Source organism: Aethalodelphis obliquidens, unplaced genomic scaffold (genome assembly GCF_003676395.1).
Source record: "Aethalodelphis obliquidens isolate GAN/ISIS:26980383/991018 unplaced genomic scaffold, ASM367639v1 scaffold5, whole genome shotgun sequence".
In the NCBI taxonomy this organism is placed as follows: domain Eukaryota; kingdom Metazoa; phylum Chordata; class Mammalia; order Artiodactyla; family Delphinidae; genus Aethalodelphis; species Aethalodelphis obliquidens.
This window is the reverse complement of record NW_020837949.1, coordinates 8376141-8396665: the sequence shown is the minus strand read 5'-3', so window position 1 is coordinate 8396665 and position 20525 is coordinate 8376141. Positions and strand designations below refer to the sequence as shown.

The 20525-nt window shown below is 37.6% G+C and overlaps 1 protein-coding gene across 2 annotated transcripts in view; it reads left to right on the top strand.

Annotated features, from left to right (window-relative positions):
• The window catches only part of CNTNAP2 (contactin associated protein 2), a 2044831-nt gene that overhangs the window by 1071760 nt on the left and 952546 nt on the right, over positions 1-20525 (top strand). For both annotated transcript variants that reach the window (XM_027101624.1, XM_027101625.1), the window contains one exon: positions 13713-13862. In XM_027101624.1, the coding sequence (XP_026957425.1) occupies positions 13713-13862 (150 nt within the window). The remainder of the gene's footprint in view (positions 1-13712; positions 13863-20525) is intronic.

Below are 20525 nucleotides of genomic sequence, written 5' to 3'. Positions count from 1 at the left end.
CCTGACATTACATAAAAATTTTGGATATATACTAATAAGGATTTTTCTTAGGACAGGATTCATACTTTTCTTCAGATTTTCAACATACACCATTACTCAAAATTCTTCTCCTGTATAGCTGAACCACTCAAGGATTCGGTATTCTCACTCCTTACCTGCTATATTCTGCTCACCCCACTCCAATTATCATCGACCTCCATATTCCCAAATCTAATGTCCACTTCCTGTCCTTGTTTTACTTAATATCTCAGAAGCACTTAAAAGATTCAACTAGTCCCTCTTTCTTGAGTTAGTCTCTTCGTTAACATCACATTCTTCTGGTTTCTTCCCTATTTTACTGGTACTCTTTCCCAGTCTCTTTTCCTGGGCCCTCATCCTCTTTCCAACTTCTCAAGTTCAGAGCATTCTAAGACTCAACCTAAACTCTCTTCTCTATCTCAAAGCTCTCTCTTCGTAACTGTATTCAAGCCGATGATTTATGCTCATGACATCAGATTTTTATGTCCAAACCATAACTCTTCCTTGGGCTCCAGACACAAATATACAACCACCTCCCGACTTCTCTACTTAGATGCCTAATGGACATACCAAACAACAGCTTGCTTCCCCAGTCTCCCATTACTTAGTTAAATTGCTTTGATTTCCACTCAGTTGCTTAAGTCACACATTTTTCTCTTTCTCTAACTTTTGATAACCAATTAATGAGTAAGACCTGTCAACAGGGGACTTCCCTGGTGGCACAGTGGTTAAGAATCCACCTGCCAATGCAGGGGACACGGGTTCGATCCCTGGTCTGGGAAGATCCCACATGCCGCGGAGCAGCTAAGCCCGTGTGCCACAACTACTGAGGCTGTGCTCTACAGCCCACAAGCCACAACTACTGAAGCCCATGTGCCTAGAGCCCGAGCTCTGCAACAAGAGAAGCCACCACAGTGAGAAGCCCGCACACCACAGTGAAGAGTAGCCCCCGCTCGCCACAACGAGAGAAAGCCTGCGCGCAGCAACAAAGACCCAATGCAGCTAAAAATAAATAAATAGCTTTATGTATAAAAAAAGACCTGTCAGCAGTACTTCTGAAATAGATGACAAGTCTGACCACTTTTCTCATTGTTAACCTCTGTCCAAGCCTCTGTCGTCTGGTCCTAACCACTGTAAGAGCTTCGTAATAGGTCTCCCTCCTTTCACTCTTGCCTGCCTAAATCCATTCACTGCACAGTAGCTAGCGTCTATCTTTAAAATAGCATCATGCCACTTTCTGCATAAAACATAGGTTTTCTGTCACACTTAACATTTAATCTTCTAATTACAGCTTACAAGGCCCTTATTACACTGTTGCCTGTCTTTTTCCTCCCATTTCTCAATCCTTCCCCCTTAATCTCTATACTCAAACTACTGTAGTCATCTTAGGGCCTGGTACTTCAGTACACCAAGCGTGTCTCCCTTCAGGGCGTTTGCATCAAATTATCCCATGACTGGCCTCCTCTTATCCTTTAGGTTTCAGATTCACTGTCACCTCCTCAGAGAGTTTTCCCTTGTCAATTAGTCTTACCCATGAATCTCTCTATCACAACACCTGTTTTATTTCTGTTATAACATTTATCACCATCTGAAATTGTACCTATTAACCTATTCATTATTTGTCTACTGTCTGTCTCTGCACATAAGAATATAAGCTCCAAGAGGGCAAGACCTTTTCTTCTTCACCATTATATCCTGGTGCCTAAAACAATGCCAGTTACGTGGTAGGAAATCAATAAATGAGTTCAGAGTAAAACTCTAGAAGAGCTTAGGCTAGTGGAGGTAAATTTCCATGTTATTCTCCTTAGATTCTGAAAGGTTAAACTGAAAGGACAAGGCTGCCAAATCTCCATCAGCACAAATCAGAAGTTAGCAGATGGTGATTGTCACTTGCTGCTTCCTTTTTTTTTTTTTTTTTTTTTTTTGCGGTACGCGGGCTTCTCACTGCTGTGGCCTCTCCCATCGCGGAGCACAGGCTCCGGACACGCAGGCTGAACGGCCACGGCTCACAGGCCCAGCCGCTCGGCGGCACGTGGGATCTTCCTGGACCGGGGCACGAACCCGTGTCCCCTGCATCGGCAGGCGGACTCCCAACCACTGCGCCACCAGGGAAGCCCGCTTCTTCCTTTTGTACTTGTTCATCTTTAGTCATAGCATCACAGCAATCTGAATGGTTTGCAGTTATTATAAAAACTAGAGTAAAGGACATCAAATACTAAGTGTAATGTCTCTTGGTGTAATGAATCTTTTTTTTCCTTTATTATACTTTATTAGTTTTCCAAATTTTCTTCAATAAGTTTTATCTTAAAGATGAAAAAAATTATAAAAGTTCTCTGCTTATGATCTGAAATCCATTTAAGCTACCACTGCTTAATATGCCTTTATCTGCCCTATGTAGACACACGCACAACTCACAAAATATGTCTTCCTTTTGTAGAATTTTGAAAGTTATTTTCTTTATATATACATGTAGTTGTCTTTGTATATGTACAACAAAAATGATAATGGTAAAATAAAAACTGCTACTAACTATTGATAGTATAAGGTGGCTCCTATATATTATAACTCATGGATTATTTATAACAAATTTAGTGACATAGTATTATGTCTTCTGTAAGTGAAGAAACCAGGTTGCAGAGAGGTTTAATAACTTGCTCACAGGAAAATAGCTAGATTTTGCTAGAGCAGAGATTATTTCAGACTTACTTCTGTATCTCCAGTGCTAACATGGTGCCTGGGAAATAGTAGGTACTCAACATATATTTATACATGAATGGAGGAGTGTGGTTGGCATTTGAATCCAGGTATGAATGACACCCAGACACTTAACTGCTATACCACACTGTATCTGGGCTTATCTGTATGTGTACATTAATTAGAAGTCCTATGAATTAAAATCTTCTTTTAAATTAGCAACAGCTTCTTATTTAATGCAATTATATTACATTTTATATTCAAGAGAGGATAAAACACTGGAATGAAGGAATGTAAATGCCAAAATTGGTACATGAACTGGACTCCTAGATTGATAAGATGTATTGAAGATGATATTCACATAATCATATTACTACTAAAGATACTTGCTTTGGAAGATTGTCTCAAGAAAACAGTCATCATTAAAATGGTCATAAATCTTTGAATGAGATTTTGAAGTATAATGATCTTTGGCTTTTGGCTGGGAATCAGTAATGGTTGAAACAATTTTTAGAGGTTTTTACTTGAAAATTTAGTCTTGGAGTAGTTAAGTTTTTTAACTTTCTAAAATATTGATATCCAAAAGTTAAACATACAGAGTCTCATTGGGTTTCCCCTGTTTAGTAGCAAATAATGGTGTGTTCTATATTGGGTTTCTCATTGTTTGATAATGCAATAAACAAAGTATAAAGTGGGCATTAGATAAAATTTAGATGAATTTAAAAATGAATATCATCATTCCTTTTATCTGATTTTAAATGTTTATATATTTTTGAGGTAAAAATTACAAAATACATTTGGTTTTCATTATTCATCATAGTTATATTATGCATAGTCATTGCAAATACTCAATTAGTGAATACTGAACCATTGTTTGTACAAGAAATGTAGGGTTAGGTTCTTGAGAACCTGTGGTCACAACATTTGCATCAATATGTAACCTTGTTTTTGTATTTGCATCAATACAAACCTTGATTTATGTATTTCTGTTTAAAGTTACCTTGTTTAATGCATATGATTGATTCATTAACATTGAACTCACAACCAACAGCATTATAACTTATACCTGAAAGAAGTTTATCTAATGTACACATTTCCTCTTTGTAAGGCACATCACAGCCTTCTTGCACTTAGGAACACTAAACAGCATTTCAGCACTACATTTGGGGACCACTTTAAATGGCAAAATTGACAAAAAGCACAAAAATGCAAAAAAACATGGCACTAAGTATACAGTGAAAAGAACACTTGATTTCAGGATAAGAGCTGAAACAAGAAGGCAAAGAGATGCCTTATTTGACCTCAGTTGGGAACTTGTGAGTCGAGCGACTCCAGTTTTTCACCAGTCTGTTCATGCACGAGTCTGTGAATGACCAGAATGCACCACAGTATTGATTTTGGGTTAGAAATAAATTTTAGCAATAAGGTGAATACACAAGTACTGAATCCACGAATGAGAATCAACAGATCTTAAGAGCACAATTCAGTGGATTTTGATAAATATATACACTTATGCAACCAACACTCCAGTCGAAATATAGAACATTTCATTACCTCAGAGTTTCCTTGTGCCTCTTACAGTCGATGCCCGTGTGCACCCTCCCCCACATAGGCAACTCATGTCCTGATTTCTATCACCATAGACTGGTTCTGCCTGTTCTAAAATTTCCTATAAAAGGATTCATTCAGTATATTATTTTTTTGTGTCTACATTCTTTCATGCAAAACAGTGATGTCCAATCCACTAGTTCATTCTTCTTTATTACTTAGCAACATTTTCTTGTTTGAGTACACACTGTATGGTTATACAATTATTTCCAATTTAGTCCCATTATGAGTAAAGCTGCTGAAACATTCCCGTACAAATATTTTTGCAATGTGCATTTTGATTTTGGGAGGAAAATAGTTAGCAGGGAAATTGTTGGGACATAGGATTAATATATGTTTAACTTTATTTAAAAACTATCAGAATTTTCCAAAGGGACTGTACAATTTTGCATCCCACCAGCAATGTATGAGAGTTCACATTGATCCAGGTCCTAGTTAGTCCTTTTAATTTTTAGCCACTGAAGTGGTGTAAAATTGTATGTCATTGTGGCTTTAATTTCCCTGATGACTAGCAATGTCAAGAAATGTTTCACGTGGCTATGGGTATTTAATTTACCTTTATTTGTGGTATGACTTTTGCCCATTTTTGTCTTCCAGTTATTGACTTACAAGAGCTTTTAGTGTATTTCAGTATGCTCCATGTTCAGATATATATGTTGCAAATATTTTCTTCTAGTCTCTGTCTTGCCTTGAATTTTCTTAATATGTCTAATGATGAGTGGAAATTTTTAATTTTGATGAAGCCCAATTTATCAAGTGATTTTGATGTCCTCTAGGACAGCAGTTACCAACATTCTTGGCACCAAGGGCCGGTTACATGGAAGACAATTTTTGCATGGACTGGGGTGGGGGTGGGGGTGGGGGCGGGGCATGGGAGGGATGATTCAGGCAGTAACGCAAGTGATGGTTCAAGGGTAATGTGAGCAGTGGGGAGTGGCAGATGAAGCTTTGCTTGTTCGTCTGCCACTTACCTTCTGCGTTGCAGCCCTGTTTCTAACAGGCCGCAGACCAGTACCAGTCCTGGCCTGGGGGTTGGGGACCCCTGCTCTAGGAAATCTCTGTTAACCCCAAAGTCCTAAAGATACTCTATGTTATCTTTCAGAAGCTTTATACTTAGGTTTTTATTTTTGGGTCTAAAACCCATCTAGAATTAATTTTTGGGTGTTGAGTAAAGAAGAAATTGAGATACATTTTTCCCTTTATTTCTCCAGTTGTTCCAGCACCAGTTTTTGGACAAAACAAAACAAACAAAGAAGCAAACACAAAATTACCTTTTTTTCCCCATAGAATTGCCTTAGAGCCTTTGCCAAAAAACAATGGATCACATATGTTTGGGTCCGGTTCTGATTTCTTTATGGAATACTATAGCTTTATAACAAGTCTTCAAATCAGATGATAAGTCCTCTACTTGTGTTTTTCTTTTTGATAATTTTGAATATTTAAGGTTTTAAAAATTCCTTATAAATTTTAGAATCTTCTATTTTTATTTCTACAAAGACTAGTGTTGAGATTCTGACTAGGATTGCATCGTATATATCTGTTTATTTAAAAGTTTAATTTCCCAGCAATGATTTGGAAATTTCGGTGTGAAACTTCTAAAGCTCCCCAAATGACTCTAAGGTGCAGACAACGTAATAAAATCTATTAATCTGGGCTCTTTCTTTCTCAAAAGATTCTGAGTGCCTGAAAGGAAAGAATTCATCCCATCTCTAAGATTCTACATATTAAATTAGTGATGGAGTCATACCTAGCAACACAAAAAAAATGTCATGCAGTAGGCCCTCCCCAATGTGTATTTCTAACTTAAAGCTTCCATTCAAGTGGTTCTTTCAGAGCAAAGACATATTCCAAAGTGTCGTCTGTCTATACCAATACAGAGGAGCATTTGACAATTTCTTCAACTTAAAAAATAAAAGTATTTTGTGCCTACCCAAGTATCGTATTACATGTTCTCTCTGATTGCAGTTGACCATATTTATATGGTTTGGATTGATGTGTAAAAGTGAGCAAGATTAAATTGAATTGATTTCCTTATGGGAATTATAAAGATAATATAGGTAATAGTATGTGGCATATCTACATAGAGATGTATTTTTTCTTATTGCATAAATAGGTAATTGATAACTTATGAGACATATTAGTAACACCTCAGAGAATACTGTAACCACCTAAAGACGGATTTTATAGTCTCTGAGAGTTTTCTCTCAGGATTAAATGTTGAGCAAAAGACTGAAAACTCTAGTCACTGTAATTTTATTGAAGCATTTTCAAACAGATGTTACATCTTGGTTTGTGACTATATTTTAAATACTTACTTTTTTTCAACATTCATTAAACCAGTCTTCTTTTGTCTCTAATAAGAGAAACATCTGTTTCTTCTTGTTCAATCAAAGCAACCACCTCAAGAGTCTTACTTTAAAAATAGTACCATTAGAAAGTCAGCCTGGATAGAATATGCTTCATTAACATTTTACATTTTATACAAAACAAGTTTTTCTAGAAGTTATAAGTTAGGGAGATGCTAGAGAAAATATTGTAAGACAGTTTCGATATTTTATGAAAGAATTAAAGCCAGAAACTGGAATATGGCTTCAAAGATGTTGGTTTTAGGTTAAAAAGTCTCTTTGTAAAAATGTCAGTTTCCTTTTGTAATGTACAGTTGAAAAGTTTTTATAATTATGAATTAATGAATAACTGGAGGTATCTATCATAAAGTAAATTCAGATAATCTTTAAGTATAAAAGTACATCAAAATTGTTGAATAGTGTATATTTTTAAAACAAAAATACTTTGGAAAATGCGTACTACAGTTTATATCAGTCTCCTCAAAGTTAGTCATCAGGCGAAGTCCTTGCTTGGAATTGGATTTGATTTTTGGAAATATTCCACAGACATTCAGAACCACACCTATTGAATAATCTAGTTGAAAACAAAATACATTTTGGGGAGGTGAAAGTACATCTGTGCCTATGATGGAATAAGACCTATTTTATTGTATAGCTCAAAGTTGGCTTTAGAAATTGTTGACCCTGATATTAACAAGAGATATATATTTAGCTACCTTCCCAAATTCCTCAAGACTTCTCTTGTACTATAAAATTCATATGGGGAGGTGGCTATTTATTCATAAAGAAAACCAATGTTTATTCATTTCATAATAGTTAATACTTATAGAATTAACGTACAACAACCCAAGTTGGTATTTCGAGAGCTAGTCTTACTCACTGAATATGAAACAATAGCTAATATCTATTGAGGGCGAACTTACTATGTGCCAGGCACTGCTCTAAGTGACAATGTATATACTTAATTCTCGAAACTCTATGAAGTAGATACTGTTATTATCCCCATTTAATAGAGAAAGAAACTGAGGCCTAAAGAGGTTAACTTGCTGAAGGCCCGGCCAGTAGGTGAGCAGAAATGAGATTTATATCCATCTGACTTTAGAGTCTATGCTCTAGATCCTTATACTGTTCTGCCTCTCAGAGGGTGAGCCTGTAAGTCAGACACCCCTGGCTTGTAACCTACCTCTGTCTCTTATGGAGCATGTTACACGTCAACCCGAATAAAATATGACCCCAAATGAAAGGCAATCCTCCATTTTCCCAGCGAGATAATTAAGAGTACCTTTTGACTTAACTTACATATATAAACTTTTAGGGCTGTGGGTGAAAATGTCTCTAATATTTAATTACTATTTTTAAAATTACATAAATAATTTAGAAAGTTCTTTTTTTTTCTTTTTTTTTTTTTTTGCAGTATGCGGGCCTCTCAGTGTTGTGGCCTCTCCCGTTGTGGAGCCTGTTCCGGACGCGCAGGCTCAGCAGCCATGGCTCACGGGCCCAGCCGCTCCGCGGCATGTGGGACCTTCCCAGACTGGGGCACAAACCCATGTCCCCTGCATCAGCAGGCGGACTCTCAACCACTGTGCCACCAGGGAAGCCCAGAAAGTTTATTTTTCACTCTCACTTTTTGGAAATAATTTTGTTCAAATTTCTTCACATGCAGCGTTAACATCAGTGTGTTTGTCATAACTTTGTGAGTCATCTAACACATTTTTGCAGAACAAATCATCTTCAGCTCTAAATTATTTGAATACAGAATTTTTTCCCACATCTAATGCTGTCACTGGCCTTGTTTTTCTAAGTTTCAAGTGCCCATTAGCATAACGTTAGGACACTTTTTTTAGTTGTCTCATATGTATATATTCATGATCTCCACGTTGTTGAGTTACTATATTGCTGTTTTGTTTAGAAGGCTTATTTATAACTACACCAATATTTGTAATTGCAATGCAATAACCCCCAAAGAAAAAGTACTACGTTTAAGTCTCTGCTTTTTCTTTGTAAAATGGGACTTAACAGCCTTCTTTGTTTTTTGACCTAATGGTATAGATACAGATATGCTGTTTCCTAGCTGCTAGGCACTGTTCTAATGCTATGCAAACCCTAATTCATCTACTCCTTAAAACCAATCTACAAAGTGGATACTACTATTTGATTTTAGAGAGGAGAAGCCTGAGGCACAAAGAGGTTAAGTAAATTGTCCAGGTTGGCAAGGGCCAGAGCAAACACAGGCAACCTGGCTCCTGGGTCAGTCCTCTTAGCTGCCACACTATTTTCCTGCCCTTCTGCCATCTTGATGCTCATTATTGAGAAAAGGCAATAGATTGACACATACACAGAGTTAGGTAGTGCCAGGCACATACCAGGCTCTTAGGAAATGTTAGCCGTATGAGACGTGGGTCTCTTTTTTAAGTATCAGTAACTAGCATCCTTATTTGGTCTGGTCCTGAGTCACTCTCCAGCCACCAAGACCCCACAGTGTCTGGGATTATGGGTCCCTGGTGAGTCTCTCTATTCCCTGGGACATTTATTGCTCCAGAATATTGAGTGAAGGGATACCATCTCTTTAATAGCAAATGAGACGTGATGCCTTAATCCTATTTGGTGATGTGTTCTTTGTTGTTTACAACTCACAAATTTCTAATAAAACTTGGGATGATGATACATTTTTTTTCTTAATACTGTATTGGTATTGTAAGTGTATATCGTATGATCAACTGCACGGTTCTGAGTGAATTTTATAGAATTCCAAAAGCTCTTAAATTTCATTAATGTTCTGTTTCATATGAATTAAAAATTACTAAAGAATATTGTTAATTTTTTAAAATGCCTCAAAGAGGCTATTCCATATAGTTTCTCTGAAGCAAAACTAATTCTGTACTACTTCCCAAGTGGCAGGTGGCCCAGGAAATGGTAAAGGCAAAACTCAGTAGTCCGTGTTTCATACAAAGTTGTTCAGGTCTCCCTTGCACTGAAGGGAAGGGACACAAGAGGAGGGAAATTATGCTGAAACTATGGCATCTTCTTTTTTCGCCCCATAAAATTTAATGGCTGTGTTCTGAGTGGGAAGAACTACTGTTTGAATGCAAAAGGCCTAAATTAGGATCTCAACTCTACAAACTGACAAATGATAGCATGTTAAAGATCATTGATTGATCCACTCATAATAAAATGAAAGGAGTGAACACAGAGTTCTCTTAGCTGAGTTTCACAAAGTATGGAGATGATTTAAATGAATGCTCCTGGGCTTACTTTAATATGCCTTAGGGAAATAATGCTAGAATTTGCTTAATTTCCATTCAAATTACAATTTTAGGGGAAAAACATCAATGTAAGAAACTACTAAAAGACATGTAGTAGTGGGATCTTACATTACAACAAAAATCTGATGACGCAAGTGCTGAAAGTTGGCAGATGAAACCAGATCGGTGTCTCAGTTTATTTACAACCCTGATGCTATATGAGACAAGGGTACTCCAGAAACTCCCTCTAGATGTGGTGGCAGATGGAAGTGTATGTGTGTGTGTGTGGTATAAGAGAACTCTGATCACAGATGCACAGAGTCTATATACCATGTTTCATTGTTGTTGGTTTTTCTTTGTTTGCTGTTTATAAGAACTCAGCCTCCAGAACTAGATATAGCTGAGTTCCCGTTCTCAGTTCTGACATTTACCACATACGGGATGCCTAAACGTTATTAGATTCAGTTCTCTCACCTATTTATTGGGGATAGTAATTCAAAAAAATCTTTTTCTGTGAAATATTGTTTGGAACTGTTAATGTTAATCGTCAAGAGGTATGCCTCAGCAATCTATGATAGGAATGGGCCCCGAATATATGAAGTTCATTCTTCAGTGGGGCAAGGATGACCTAATTTCTCAAAAGAAAATATGTCACTTCTTAAAATTTTTCTTTATCCACATGTTATTAAAAACTCTCTTGATGATTAGCATTAACAATTCAAAGTAATAATTGGAATTAAAATGAATAGAAATCACACCTTAAGCTCGGATGCAGCAGTGGCTGCTATCAACAAGGCTGCTTTTATATGAGGTCCAATTTCTTTAGTAATTAAGTTTCTTGAAAAAATAAAGTAACCTTTTTACTTTAATCTGATGGAATAATAGACCTTTTTGTCATGAACAATTAAGCTGGTGATTTTCCCTTTAAAAATTAACTTTATGATGAAGAAATTTTCATTAGAATTTTTAGGAAGGCTTTCTGGTCTACCAGTTAGAACAGAAAGCCCTGTTACTGAAGACAGCTTATAAGTGACTTCCTCTGAATGTGTGACTATTTAGGATTAAACATTTGTAACATTACTGTCCTTGGGACCCATGCCCCAAAACTGCATTTCAAAGCAGGGTTCATCACGTTGTAAAGGCAAAGATAACAACCAAAATCAAAACCATACACTTCTGTGGCTAATTAACACTAACCCCAGTTTTATAATTTAACAGAATATGTTATGGTGACGGTACAGTCTTCCATGAATCAGTTTTGTGGGAGAACCCACTACTGGAGAAGGAATTGTTTCAGTGAACACTACTACTTGTCTGACAGCTAACTGACTTGACTTTTAGAATAAGACTGTATGTTTACATAGTAATTTCAGTACAAAAAATATGTATTTGTATGTATTATACATTTCATAATTTGAAAATTATTTAGTATTAATTACTTTAGAGCTGTTTTCCTCCATTGAAATAAAATGTGCTCAATAAATGTTACTAAGTTAAAAATTGAAAATCCTGAAAAAAAATACCTGAGGGATGATTATTTGTAATGATATTTACTAGTACAGTGTTAGTTAATACTACATATATGTGACTATCTTCAAGCCCCAAGAAGCCTTACTTTTCTTCTTTAAAATGGTGTTTCTGTTTAATAATGTAAACCAATCACTAGATTATGCTTTTCCTGTAAAGGACAACATAGTAAATAGTGTAGGCTTTGTGGGCCATACAATTTCTGTAGCAACTGTTTTTGACTCTGTAGACCAGACAATGTATAAACAAATGAGTTTGACTGTATTCCAGTAAATTTTATGTGGACACTGCATTTGAATTTTATATAATTTTCACATGTAATTTAATATTGCTATTATTTTATTTTTCAACCATTTAAAATGTGAGATTTATTTTTAGCTCTCAGGCTGCACGGAAACAGATGGCAGCAAGCAGTATTTAGCCTATAAGCTGTGGTTTGCAGACCTCTGATCAGAAGCTTGGAAGCCATCATTCGTGCTTCACTGATTTTCTCTCATTCCATTTTTGGATACCTTTTCATGCTAGGCTTCTCTTTTGTGAGGCTGAACTGTACCTTCAGTAACTCCTACCTGTGGATTCTAGATTAAGCCATCTGGAGTAGTCTAGAACAAAATAGTTTCCCTTTCCATAGGCCTTTATAAGGTGAAAGAAAGTCACTTTGACTCACTTAGATTTCTGTCTCTCTTAGTGTTCCTTAAACTCTTTCAAGATACGTTTGTTTGAAGGCTGTTCTCCTCTCTTTACTCCTTAATTTTCTAATTATTATTTGAAAAATGAACACAAACTAAACAAACTTTGTTATTTTCTGTCTAATGGACAACTAAATAGATTTTCTATTTCTGAAGACCTTTGTACTAGGCAAGAGTGGAATGTGATTGTTAGGGAGTTGTTGATTTATTTTGTTGATGTTTATCTGTTTAAATATAACCTAATTCATTATAAAAATATCTTATTTGTAAATGATCAGATAATCCTGGTATCATTTCCCATACCTATTAGTGGTCAATTAGCACAAATAACGGCTGTAGGGAAGGAAAACTTTTCCTTTCTTCCCCTCTAGGTTCTTTGGCTAATCTAAGAATTAAATTGACATCAGACAGATTGCTAGGAGGAAAACAAATATAATTTATTATTATTATTATTATTATTATTATTTTTTGCGGTACGCGGGTCTCTCACTGTTGTGACTTCTCCCGTTGCGGAGCACAGGCTCCGGTCGCGCAGGCTCAGTGGCCATGGCTCACGGGCCCAGCCGCTCCGCGGCATGTGGGATTTTCCCAGACTGGGGCACGAACCCGTGTCCCTTGCATCCGCAGGCAGACTCCCAACCACTGTGCCACCAGGGAAGCCCAAAACAAATATAATTTTGTACGTATGGGACCTCTCCAAAATATGAGACTCAAAGAAGTGACCAATGTAGGGCAGATTTTATACCTTTTAGCTGAAGAAAAAGATTAATTTTGTAAAGAATTAACAGGACAAAGAAGTTTTGGGGTAACTTTGGTAACCCAGAGTTTTGGGTTTGGGGTAGTAGATTAGCGAATTAGTAACATGGTTTGTTTATACAGCCTTCTTGGCCCTAACTTCCCTCTCTCTAGTGATAAGGAAGCCTTGTACCCTCCTGGTACAGGGAGGGTACCTTTCACATGAGAGATTTGTTTCCTGCTTTCAGAGGGACAAAGGAGGGTCAGAGTATCCTTACTGCACTTGCTGTTTCTTAAGTAACTTGAATTCAAAATAATCAGTATGCTGAAATAGCATATGTTGGGGTGGCATATTCTTCTCCCCTTCACGGCACATACTCACACATTTATTCTTTAGTCCTTTATTTCTATTAGCTATACTTGCCAGATGTGGCTGTTGAGAGGCAATGACAGTACAAAAAATAGTTCTTAAAAGCAGAGAGTGACATGAGATAAAATTACAAATCCTTTTTCTCATCTGAGAGTGAAGTCTAGTAAAGCTAACTGGAAAATAAGTTATTAAAATAGTTCATCATCATCTACCAAACAACTTAATTCACTCCATTTCCTCATGTACCCCGATGGCACGTTATGTCCCTACTTGATTGGGTTATATTATGGCGTATTTGGTCTGGCGGAGGATAGAACTACTTATAATATTAAAGAAGATGAGATATTAATTGTAGCCACACTGAATTTTCCTAGATGAAAATATATTAATTTTTACTTACAAAGCTCTGACTGTTGTTATTAAAAATTATTTTAAACTGAATCATCTTAAGAAAAGAAATGGCCTTTTCTCTTGTATCTAACAGGTTCTGGGTTGAATGACGGCCAGTGGCATGAAGTCCGTTTCCTAGCTAAGGAGAATTTTGTTATTCTCACTATCGACGGAGATGAAGCCTCAGCAGTCCGAACTAACAGTCCTCTTCAAGTTAAAACTGGCGAGAAGTACTTTTTTGGAGGTAAGACTACCATTTTTTTAATTGGTTAACTAATACATTGCTAAAAATGGAGTTTCAGTAAAGTTTGAAGTATTTATATTGATTCAGTGGACTCAGTAGATCTCAGAAAAAAAGCAAACAAACTCTGTAACCTCATTGAACTAAAAGGAGCATCAAATTTATTGTTTCTTCATGATAAAGTGTTAATATGATGTCACCATATTCTTCTAGTCCAATTCAAATATTCTAAGTATAAAGCGTGAGATTCTGAATCCATTCATTCTCATAATACTATTCTCAGGAATCATGTCCTTGGATTATACATTGGTCATCTCTTGCTGTGTAACTAATTACCCCAAACCTTAGTGGCTTAAAAGAACAAACATGTATTATCTCACAGTTTCTCTAGACCAGGAATTCAGAAATGACTTAGATGGGTGATTCTGACCACCTGGGTCTGTCATGGGGTTATACCCAAGCTGTTGGCCGTGGCTATGTTATTTGAAGGCTTTATTGTGCTAGAGAGTTTGCTTCCAAGACGGTGCACTCACTTGGTTGATCGCTTGTGCTGGCTGTTGGCTGGGGTGCCTCGGTTCTCCTCTATGCAGCTCTGATCCTTTGGGGCCTCTCTTCTTCAAGTGGTCTCTTCTATAGATGATGGGGTGGGGTGTGTGTGTGTGTGTGTGTGTGTGTGTGTGTGTGTGTGTGTGGAAAGAGAGAGAGAGAGAGGGAGGGAGGGAGGGAGAGAGAGAGAGAAAGAGAAAGAGAGAGAGAGGGAGAGAGAGAGAGGGAGGGAGGGAGAAAGAGATACAGGAGTAATAAGAAGAGGAACAAGGTTGAGAGAGAGAGAGAGATAGTGGAGAGGTAGGGAGGGAGAAGGGGCGGGGAGGGAAAAGCCAGTAAGTGGGAGAGAAAATTTACAAGATAGAAGCCATAAAGGTTTTGTTCTTGTTGTTTGTTTTTAATAATCCAGTCTTCTGTTATATACAATTGGAAGTCACATCCCATCACTTCTGTTATATACAACTTATTAGAAGCAAGTCACTAAATCCAGCCCACACTTAAAGCAAGGGGATTACACAAGAAATCAGGGGTTATTGGGGCCTTCTGAGAAGCTGCCTAACACAGGTTGCCTTACATGAAGCCACCTTATCACAAATATCTTGATTCTTAAGTAATAAAAAGATTAGTGGAATGGAAGATTCTTTTAATGATAAATTCTACTTCTGTATGTGAAAGAGTGTTGGAACACAGACCTGACATGTTTTCTAATTTGAGAAATGCATCCTGCCAGAAAATGTTTTTCTTCATTAATGAAACATAGGGATATCTTTTATTAAAATGCTAGGTGTGTTGCCTAGATCAATAATAATCTTTCATTAGATTATTCCCTTTCTTATTCTAATCACCCAATGTGAGATCTAAAAAAATACATTGTATCCTTAGAAAAGGCTTTGGTTTAAGCTTTAAAAAGTATGTGTACATATACTTGCCTCTGCAAATATGCCTATTAATATTCCTATATCTATTTATTTGTATATATAAATATATGTTTATATATCACTATTTGTATATATTTCTCTAATTATTAGAATAAGCCTACTTGACAACAGACATCTTGTATGTCTTGTTTCCTGCTTTATCCCCCAAGGTCCTAGAAAAATTCGTGAATATAGTAGATGACCAATAAATATTTGTAAATGAATTAATAAATTCTGAAAAATAATCAAGGCAAGCCTTTTATTCCTAAATTTCCAAAAGAAGAAATAGAAGCCCTAAGAGCTGTACTGACTTGCTGCTGAGTCTATAGCCAGCCCCTGAATTCAGAACCTCTGACTGCTGTATGAGGGTGCTTCTCCGCTCTGCATCATGATATGATGATGAGTGGCAGCTCAGAGACAGAAGTCCTGAACTAGACCTCTGTTTCTTTAATCTTCCATGGTCTTTGTTGGGAGTTAAAGCTACATGCTTTTTAAAAGTCTCTCAATAAATATTTGATGAGTGGATGAAGTCAGACAAGATGTCTTCAGAGTGAATAAACTGGGCTGATTGATGTGAGAAAAAGCAACCCAGTAGCTAAACTGGTCTTTCTCCCAAAACATATTTAACAAGATGGACTTTTGGCCAGCAGTTTTCATTGCTGTCAGAAAATGGATGACAGCACTCAGTGGGAAAGCTGTCGATAATCCCTCCTCATCCAAATGGCAGTGGGACATCTTCGGCCATGAACGAGCTTGCTGAGTGCTTAAGGCAAGTGTTGATCTATGTCCATCTAGATGGGTAGGCAAAAAGCTGTAACCACAAATTCATGGCGTAGAGCTTATAAGATATGAGGGCTTTACAGTGTGCTGTTACTATTGCTTTACAGATCTGGGTTTTCACACCCAGCGGTCAGGGTCATATTTCCTCCCTCTTGGGTCTTCAGTCTGCCATTGGGAAATGCTGTCAGAAAATGATCATGATGCTTCTTTGGTTATATCTTTATTGGCTGAATCCTCAGAGTATATGAGAATCACTAGGGGAACTTGTTACAATTCATATTCTCAGGCCCCACTCATAGAACTTTAGAATGCAGGATGTTGAGAAATCGAAGAATTCTAAACTTCAAGTGATTCTGAAACAAATGATCTGAGGAACAGAATTATAGATCTGACTTAGCCACCTTGCATGCATATCTGTTATATTCTTTTTAAAAAACAATGTTAGCCACTGACAAGTGAGATAAGTAAGAAACAGCTATTCTCATACAGCTCTGCCACCATGGAGCAGTGAACGGAAGCCCCAGACAGGGTCCGGGGCACATATAGACATTTATTAAATGAACATTTATTAGCAAGCTGGAACAACACTGTTAATACAGACTCCTTTGTCAGCTCAATGAAGTCTTAGCTCTCTGACTTGCCTTCCCTTGAAGAAACTGTTTTCTTCAGGCAGCTGTAGCAGTGTTTCAGAGGCAGGATTCAGCTGTACCCAGAGCCAGTGCCAGGCAACAGAAAGCCTCCTAAGTTAATAGCTGGCACAGGTTCACTGATCCAGAATGCAGAACCGTCTCCACGGCTTCAGGTCACAGACCTCACTGGAGTCTTATACCATTTTCACACAGGCTGTGAGTGTTTCTAAAAGAAGTTTTGCCAAACTGCATAACCTTAATATATTTAATTTCACCACTGAGATCTCTTTCCTAACATTTATCTACCATTTATGCTAATTAAGAGACTGCTATTTTTACCAAAGAAAACCCAACTTGACATTCAGAAAGTTGATGAGAGGAATAGATAGCAGAACTCCTGGAGTAGTCGTGTCTGGAGTGGCTGCAGTGTTTCTGAGAGCATGCTCACGACTACCTCTGGCACGTGGCTGCCTGATTAGAATGATAGCCGCCTCTGGACTGTAACTTAAAACACACACACGCAACTTCATACAGTCTGTGCTGAAAATTTAAAGTAAGTTGTAGATGTTATAATGATGACATCTTAAGAAATATTAGTATAGTGGAAAGGAGAATTGACTTTGTTCTAAAATAAGAACTTTGAATCATACACACCGAATTTGGGATGGTGGCTTCTCTTAGTTGATAGGTCATTTTAATAATTTATCTTTCTTTATCTATTAAAAGGCAATAGGATCTGTTCTGTGAACATTACACAGCATCACCTGTTAACCCCAGGGTCTGACCCTAGGGTTTCATGCTAAATGCTGATTGCCTTTCCAATTCATCTGGGGTCTTTTCTTAAACTCCCTTTGAGACAGCCCCTTCCAAGGAAAATTTCAGATTTCAGGTCATGTGCTCATCTAAGGCCTCTCACCAACTGCTTGGCTACTCAAAGCATTTCTTCCTCCTTAGTCAGTAAAAATCAAATTGTTTCCCCGCTGGGTGAAAGCCTTACATAAAGGCGTTCTGTCCTTAACCATGTCCACAGTTTGCTTCTTTTGAAGTAAGTCCTGGCCACACAGCTGCTTTTGCCACCACAGGCACGGCTGTGCCCACCAGTGTGGAGCCTTCTCTCTCCACGCCTGCACCCTGCTCACGCCAGGAAAGCTCTTAGTTCTCCTCTGTAACACTCTGAATCAGACATTTACGCTCTAAGAATTATCTTGCCTTGTTTTTTCTTGGGAATAAACAGAAAAAGAAGGATTCATTTGGGAATGTTTCCTCAAGAAAAGTTATTTTAGCTGCTTTACCTTATTTCTCTATCTCCCAACTTGAATTCCTTTTGATAACACTTCATTAATTTTAATAATCAGAAGAATTCTGAAGAAAATAATTCAATTTATTATTGACTTCTTACCTGGGAATTGGCTTTCTGATTTCTGATACAGGCCAGGGCCCATGATCATGAGAGAGTAGAAAGATTTTTCAACTTAAAAATTTCTTTAGGTTTGGTATTTTGATCATTTGTTTTAATTTAAAAGGAAAAGGAGCTGTGGGCTGAAGAGGAGGGGTAAGAAAGATCCAGTCTTGTTGGAAGGGGAGTTCTAAGGAACACATTGGGGGTGGCAGCTCTCAAGAAAGTGCCAGATTAGGTGGAGGTGACCAGAGAGATGGGGGGCATTGGGAACTGGCCAGAGTCTGATAGGAATGGCATTAATAAAGCTTAATAAAAGGGCACATCCCTTCCCAGTTACAAATCTAGGCTCACCAGTATATAGCTTTTTACTCCTCATTGAAATAGAGCATGAATTTTAAATTGTTATTAGATTGATATGTAAATATGTTACTGACCAGGGTTTTTGGACTCCTTAATCAATAGAAATTGATCAGAGACCAGACAAGAAATTCAGACTAAGCTTTACTGGGGTCCCTGCTGCAGCGGGGGGGAGCGAGAACAAAAACGGGTTCCCTTGCTCGCTCCCGAGGTGGGGCAAGCTGGTTCCTCATATGGGGTGAGGGGAGGGGTGTGTCCAGGGGTTGGGCTGGAGGCGTGGCTTAGGTGGTCTGCCCACCCCTTAGGTGGTGGTGAGTGCTGGGCAGGGGGGTGGGGGGCATGGGTGGTGTCCTGCTTTTGCTCCTGACCCCCTGCCTTTGCTCCTGGCTTTGCACAAGTGGCAGTTGGGTTTTATTTTGATCTTTTCTGTATTTTGTTGTTGATAATTTGCCCCAGTTGCACATGCACACAATTATTTTTAGTTCCTTATAGTGTCTATGTGTTTTGTTGCTTGAGAAGACCTTTGTCCAGGTGCAAGTACTGCAGCAAAGTGTCCCAGGTCCTAGCCTGTCTCAAATATATGTCTGTGTAAAGTAGTTCTCATTGAAGCAGTTAGAGACTTACCAGTGCTGGTGCTCCCTGGCTGTTGAAGGGAAAATGCCACCAGCTGTGAGTGCCTAAAGCTTTCCTTAGTGATCTAAAACACACCACAACTTGGTCATGAAAGGCCTCCCAGATAGTTGCTCAGGAATACCTGGGTTGACCCGTCTGTCACCAGAATATGTGCAGGACCTTGCAGCACTCTGTTTATGGTCCAGTCTTCCTTCCTCTGAAGGGCCAACTGGCCTGTTGTTGCACCTACTGAAGATCTGTTGTTTGGAGATTTGTTTTCTAGCTCCTTTTTGTTGCTTTCCACAAGAAATGGAGTGATAAATGTTTTATCAAATGATATGGTACATTAGATGATGTCTTCTCAGTGGTCTGAAAAGTGAATCTTAAACAAGCTTCTTTGTATTAGGTTTCCAGGGCTGCTGCAACAAACTACAAACTGGGTGGCTTAACAGAAATTTATTCCCTCACAGTTCTGGAGGCTAGAAGTCTGCAACCTAGGTTCAGCAGGGCCCAAGGTTCACTAGGGCCCTGATCCCTCTAAAGTCTCCAAAGAAGAGTATTTTCTGGATTCTCCTACCTTCTGATGGTTGCAAGCAATCCTTGGTTTTCCTTGGCTTGTGGATACATTGCTCCAATTTTTGCCTCCATCTTCAAAATGAATTCTTCTCTCTGTTTCTCTGTGTCCAAATTTCCCTCTCCTTTTAAGGACACCAGTCATCAGATTAGGGATCCATTAAGTGATCAGATTATCACCTCATTTAACTTGATTACATCTGCAAGGACCCTATTTCCAAATAAGGCCACATTTACAGATTCTAGGGGTTAGGACTTCAACATATATTTTTGGAAGGTACAAGTTGGCCCATAATAAGATATAAGTGATTTGCTTCATAGCTCCCTTTAATTAAAGTTATCATACTTCTTAAGGGAGATTCATATTTCTGGATTAATATTATCCATTTTCAAAGATGAATTTTATAAGAGTTGAAAGTAAAACAAATTTTAGCCAATGTGGATAACTAAAAGGTAGAGATATTCAAACAAACAGCAACAACAAAAATTAAACTGCTATGCACACTGGATAAAAACAGCACTGCTGGCCAAATTTCTGAACATTACTTTCTGACCTCTAAATAGGACTGAGTATAGAATTTTAAGGAAATCAATAAAAAATATTTTTGAGAAAATTCCATGACCACACTTGGTTATGGTGAGAAATCATCTCTGATAAATGTTAGAAAGCTTTGTGTAAACAAAACAATACAAAAGTGCAAATGATAAGTAAAGGAATCATTGTTTTGAAAATGTATCCCTAACTAACTAACAATTAGAGTGAGAAAAAAAGCATACAGCTTAGACTTTGTATCAGTCAGGATTCATATATATATATATATATATATATATATATATATATATATATATATAT